This window comes from Dasypus novemcinctus, chromosome 27, assembly GCF_030445035.2.
Source record: "Dasypus novemcinctus isolate mDasNov1 chromosome 27, mDasNov1.1.hap2, whole genome shotgun sequence".
NCBI lineage: Eukaryota > Metazoa > Chordata > Mammalia > Cingulata > Dasypodidae > Dasypus > Dasypus novemcinctus.
In genome coordinates, this window is record NC_080699.1 from 31,677,271 (window position 1) to 31,681,625 (window position 4,355).

A 4,355-nucleotide genomic window follows, 5' to 3' on the forward strand; every position below is an offset into this window, starting at 1 on the left:
CCTTGGCCCGTGTGGAGCTGGCCCGTGCGCAGTGCTGATGCGTGCAGGGAGTGCCGTGCTACACAGGGGTGTCCCCCGCGTGGGGGAGCCCCATGCGCAAGGAGTGCACCCATGGGGAGAGCCGCCCAGCGCGAAGGAGGGGGCAGCCTGCCAAGGAATGGCGCCGCCCACACTTCCCCTGCTGCTGATGACAACAGAAGCGGACAAGGAAACAAGGCGCGGCAGGGAGACGCAGAGAACAGACAACCGGGGAAGGGGAGGGGAATTAAATAAATAAAAAATAAATCTTTAAAAAAAAAAAAAAAAAAAAAGAAGAAGAATTACACCAAAGTATATGGAAATAAATTAGTGAGGTAATTGCCAAATTTTCCTCAGCATGATAATAAAGAAAAGCATATGAAAACTGTAACCTAATATACTATAATAAACACAGTAAATCTCCTTGTCCTGAAACTACCTAAAGAGGAGATACTATTTGTGATCAAAATTTTCTCCTAATCAGGGTTTGGCTCATGGCAAGTTTAACATCTTTATTCCTTAAGCTGTATAATAAGGGGTTCATCATGGGAACCACATTAGTGTAAAAGACAGATGAGATTTTCCCCTCATTCATAAACCTGGAAGAAGATGGCTGGAGATACATAAATGAAAATGACCCAAAGAAAAGAGAAATAGCAGCTATGTGGGAACTGCAAGTGCGGAAGGCTTTGGACCTACCCTCATTAGAATTCATGTGGAGAATGCTGTAGAGAATGAAAGCATATGAAAAAAAGATGGTGACACTGGGCACAAAGATGTTGATGCTTCCCACAATGAACACCACTAGCTCATTTACATAGGTGCTCGTGCAGGAGAGCTGGAGTACAGGGAGGATGTCACAGAAATAATGGTTGATGATATTAGCATCACAGAAGGTCAGTCTCAGCAGGCATCCCGTGTGAGCCATAGCACCAGAAAATGCCATCAAGTATGAACCAAATATAAGATTGAAACACACTTTAGGGGACATGGCAATGTTATACAAAAGTGGATTGCAAATGGCTACATAGCGATCATAGGCCATTGATGTCAGCATATAGCACTCAGAGATGGCAAAAAAGCAGAAAAAGAAGAACTGGGTCATGCATCCCTGGTAGGAGATAATATTCTTCTTTGATAAGAAGTTCATCAGCATTTTGGGTGTGAAAACAGAAGAATAACAGATGTCTATGAAGGACAAGTTAAAGAGGAAAAAATACATAGGGGTATGAAGGTGGGGATTCAGCCCAATTAGAGTTATCAAGCCCAAGTTTCCCATCAGGGTGATAATATACATTGTTAGAAACAGAACAAACAGAGGGAGTTGAAGATCTGGCTGGTCTGTTAATCCCACCAGTATAAATTCAGTCACAAGAGAGCTATTTCCTGAAGCCATTCTGCTGTGGGGGATCTGTGGGAACAAGAGAAAAGTTTCACATTAGAGGCGGACCCAGTTCTTCCCAGGATGTCTCCTCCCACATGAGTTGGCTATGTGTTGGGAATGTCTGAGACTAGCCCCGCATGGAACGATGGAGTATGCTTTCACCTTTGTTACAAAGTGACACTGAATTCCCCCTATTTGAGTTCTTAAATCTATTTATAGTTTTGAGCACCTACATCTTACCCCACATTATGAAGTCAAGTGCTGCCATAGGAAAACAAGTCAGTTGGAAAAGCAAAGGAAAACAGAAAAGGAAGATATGCCAGGACAGTATCCTCTCTCATATAATCATTCCTTTATTTATATAAGCCCTCTCCTCAATGGTAAACTGGATGCAGAGGCACTGGCATACTGGATCTGACCTCTCATGCAGATAGACACTTAGTATATGAACCAGGAACATATTTTCCAGTTCAAAACTAAGGGTCTAAGGGACCTGAGTCTAAGCTGCTAGATTAGCTCCCCATGTCATAGAGAAAAAGCAGTATATAGAGAAGTGAAAGTCTCCATAGAGAGGGAACTTATATACCTAGATATGGGAACTAAGGCTCTACATCTATGAACACTCTCTGCTGCCCCCTCACACAGATTGTTCCACCAGATTCGCTTGCATTTCAGGAGTACACCATGTGGGAGACAAAGCAGCATTTCTTAATCCCTGAATTTCCCTCTCAAAATAAGGAGGACATATACAAATGGAATTCAGGAACTCACCCTCTCTAGAATAGAAAACCTCTGGGTTTCCTGATCGTGTTTTTTTTTCAATAGCAATTTCAAACTGAGATTCTGGTCCCTTTGATTCCAAGAAATGCAGGACAGATTAATTACCAATTTGCCTTGGAAATCATATGGAGCTATAGAGCAAACCTTCTCGTGTTTTCTGTGAGACCCCTCAACCATCAGATGAAAATGAACATTCCTTTAGCGAAGATATAGAAGGTTTAATATTGGCTTAATAATACAATGCACTTGATTATAAACAGGTTGGTAACTTGCTCAGTTTCATCTTTAGGGAATAGATTCTGTGTGTAATGGGGAAATAAGGGGATTGTAGTTACACCCTAGACTATGACATGTCTTCAGTTCTTTAGGGAGTCAATATTTTCCTCAAGTTTTCATTTCCCTCTAGGGATTATACATCCCCCAATGCAGAGTTAAAACTCCCATATCCCTACAGTTTTCTATGTAACTATTTTCTTTCCTTCTTTCTTCCCATTAAATATGTAGTATTTTCACATCAGTTCTACCAATATTGTTCTTTATTTTTTCATTAGAATGTTCTCAAGGATTACAGTAACTGACTTCAATGTCTCTTTTGGTATATTTCCAAATATTTTAAAATTCCTTGTCTTCCTTCCAGTGTCATCATTTATAAATACCTACTGGATAGTTCTACCTGAATTTCCCATGAGTTCTTAAACACAACATTTCAGTAACTGTTGTCAACAATTTCTTCTCAACATAATAGTTAAGAATTTGGACTGTGGAGATAGAGAATGTGTTCTTGATTCTTACCCCCATAATTAGTATCTCTATCACTTTAAGCAAGCTACTTAAATTCTATCTGCCTCAGAGAGTTGGTAAGATAGGGAGAGGAATAATTGCATCTCTTTCATTATGTAGTGATGTTAATTGAGCTGATGTTAGTCAAGTGCATATGAGGGCATATGGTAAATAGTTAATAAAAATCACCTGTCACGATTTAAGTTCTCATACCTTCCACTAGATGTTCCATCATAACACTCAACAGACATTATTCTTTCTTTTCATCTTTGTGCTCTTCTATAAACTATAAGCTATGTAAGTAGAAATATCTATTCTGTCTTATTTAGTATTTACTCCTGGTGCTAACTCCAGTAGAGGTACATAGCAGGGACTCAATAATATTTGTGAAAATTAAGTTTTTCTTTGCTTGAGAACCTTTAGCATATATTCCCATATCTCACAGACTAAGCAATAGAGTCTAACACCACAGGATCCTCCATCCATTCTCACAGCTATCACCCAAATTCAGGAAATTTTTGGTTTTAGCTGACCTGCATTACTGAACTGCAGTGGCTTCTGAACATTACTCTAGAATTTCCCACATACTCTACTTCAGTGATATAGGCACTGCTGCTAGAATAATCACTGAAAATGCAGCTCTGTCTCTTCCTAGTTCAAGACCACGCAGTGTTTTTATTATCAACTTTGTAGTTGAAGCTTATAATAAAAGTGTAAGTCTCCAAAACTATCATTTTGCTTTGATTAAACTTTAAGAAGAAATTAAGAATTCTGGGAAGTTGGAGGATTAGAGAGACACAGAACACACTTCTCTCCCAGAAAAATAGAGGGACAGGCAGAACCTATCCAGAAAGCTGTTCCAGGGCTTAGAGTACCACTGGAGGGCTGAACACCACCCAGAATAGAGGGGAGAAAAAAAGGAGATTCGATGGGAAGGTCTGTGAGTAAATGTGAAGCTGCAGCTGCTGTCACCCAACCTCCCCCCGCCCCCCCAGAGCAGACAGTATTGAGTCCTCTGGCCCTGGGCTGGTGGCTCCAGGGTGTCACAGGAGTCCATCTCCCCTGGCCTATGGCCAGTTTAGCTCTTGGTAAACAAATTTAGCTACTCTGTCCCATGAGACACAGCCTTCCAGGCAAGTGGGGCTCAACCATTGTTTGCCCTGGGAGCTGGCAGGGAACTAAAGAGATCCTACCTTCTCAAACACCCTCTGTACAGACATGGACTGATTGCTGATAATGCAGAGGAAAATGGAATATTTCCTTCCCAGGAAAAGGGAAGGGGTGGCCAGTCAAGTGAGGAGAGCAGTTTCTGAGAAAGTTTGACTTGTCAGTCTTGGCTCTGAAGAGCTGATGAGGGAGAAATCTCCATCACATTGTTTCCACACTCCTGCCA

The 4,355-nt window shown here is 41.1% G+C and overlaps 1 protein-coding gene across 1 annotated transcript; it reads right to left on the reverse strand.

Annotated features, from left to right (window-relative positions):
* Positions 1 to 481: 481 nt before the first annotated feature.
* LOC101446666 (olfactory receptor 8B3-like) lies at positions 482 to 1,414 on the reverse strand. Its single transcript, XM_004475953.4, has one exon. It carries the CDS (start codon positions 1,412 to 1,414, stop codon positions 482 to 484), a length of 933 nt encoding a protein of 310 aa, XP_004476010.2.
* Positions 1,415 to 4,355: the final 2,941 nt, after the last annotated feature.

Coding starts and splice junctions, on each gene's coding strand:
- LOC101446666 (XM_004475953.4), bottom strand. CDS start 1,414: ATGGCTTCAGGAAATAGCTCTCTTGTGACTGAATTTATACTGGTGGGA.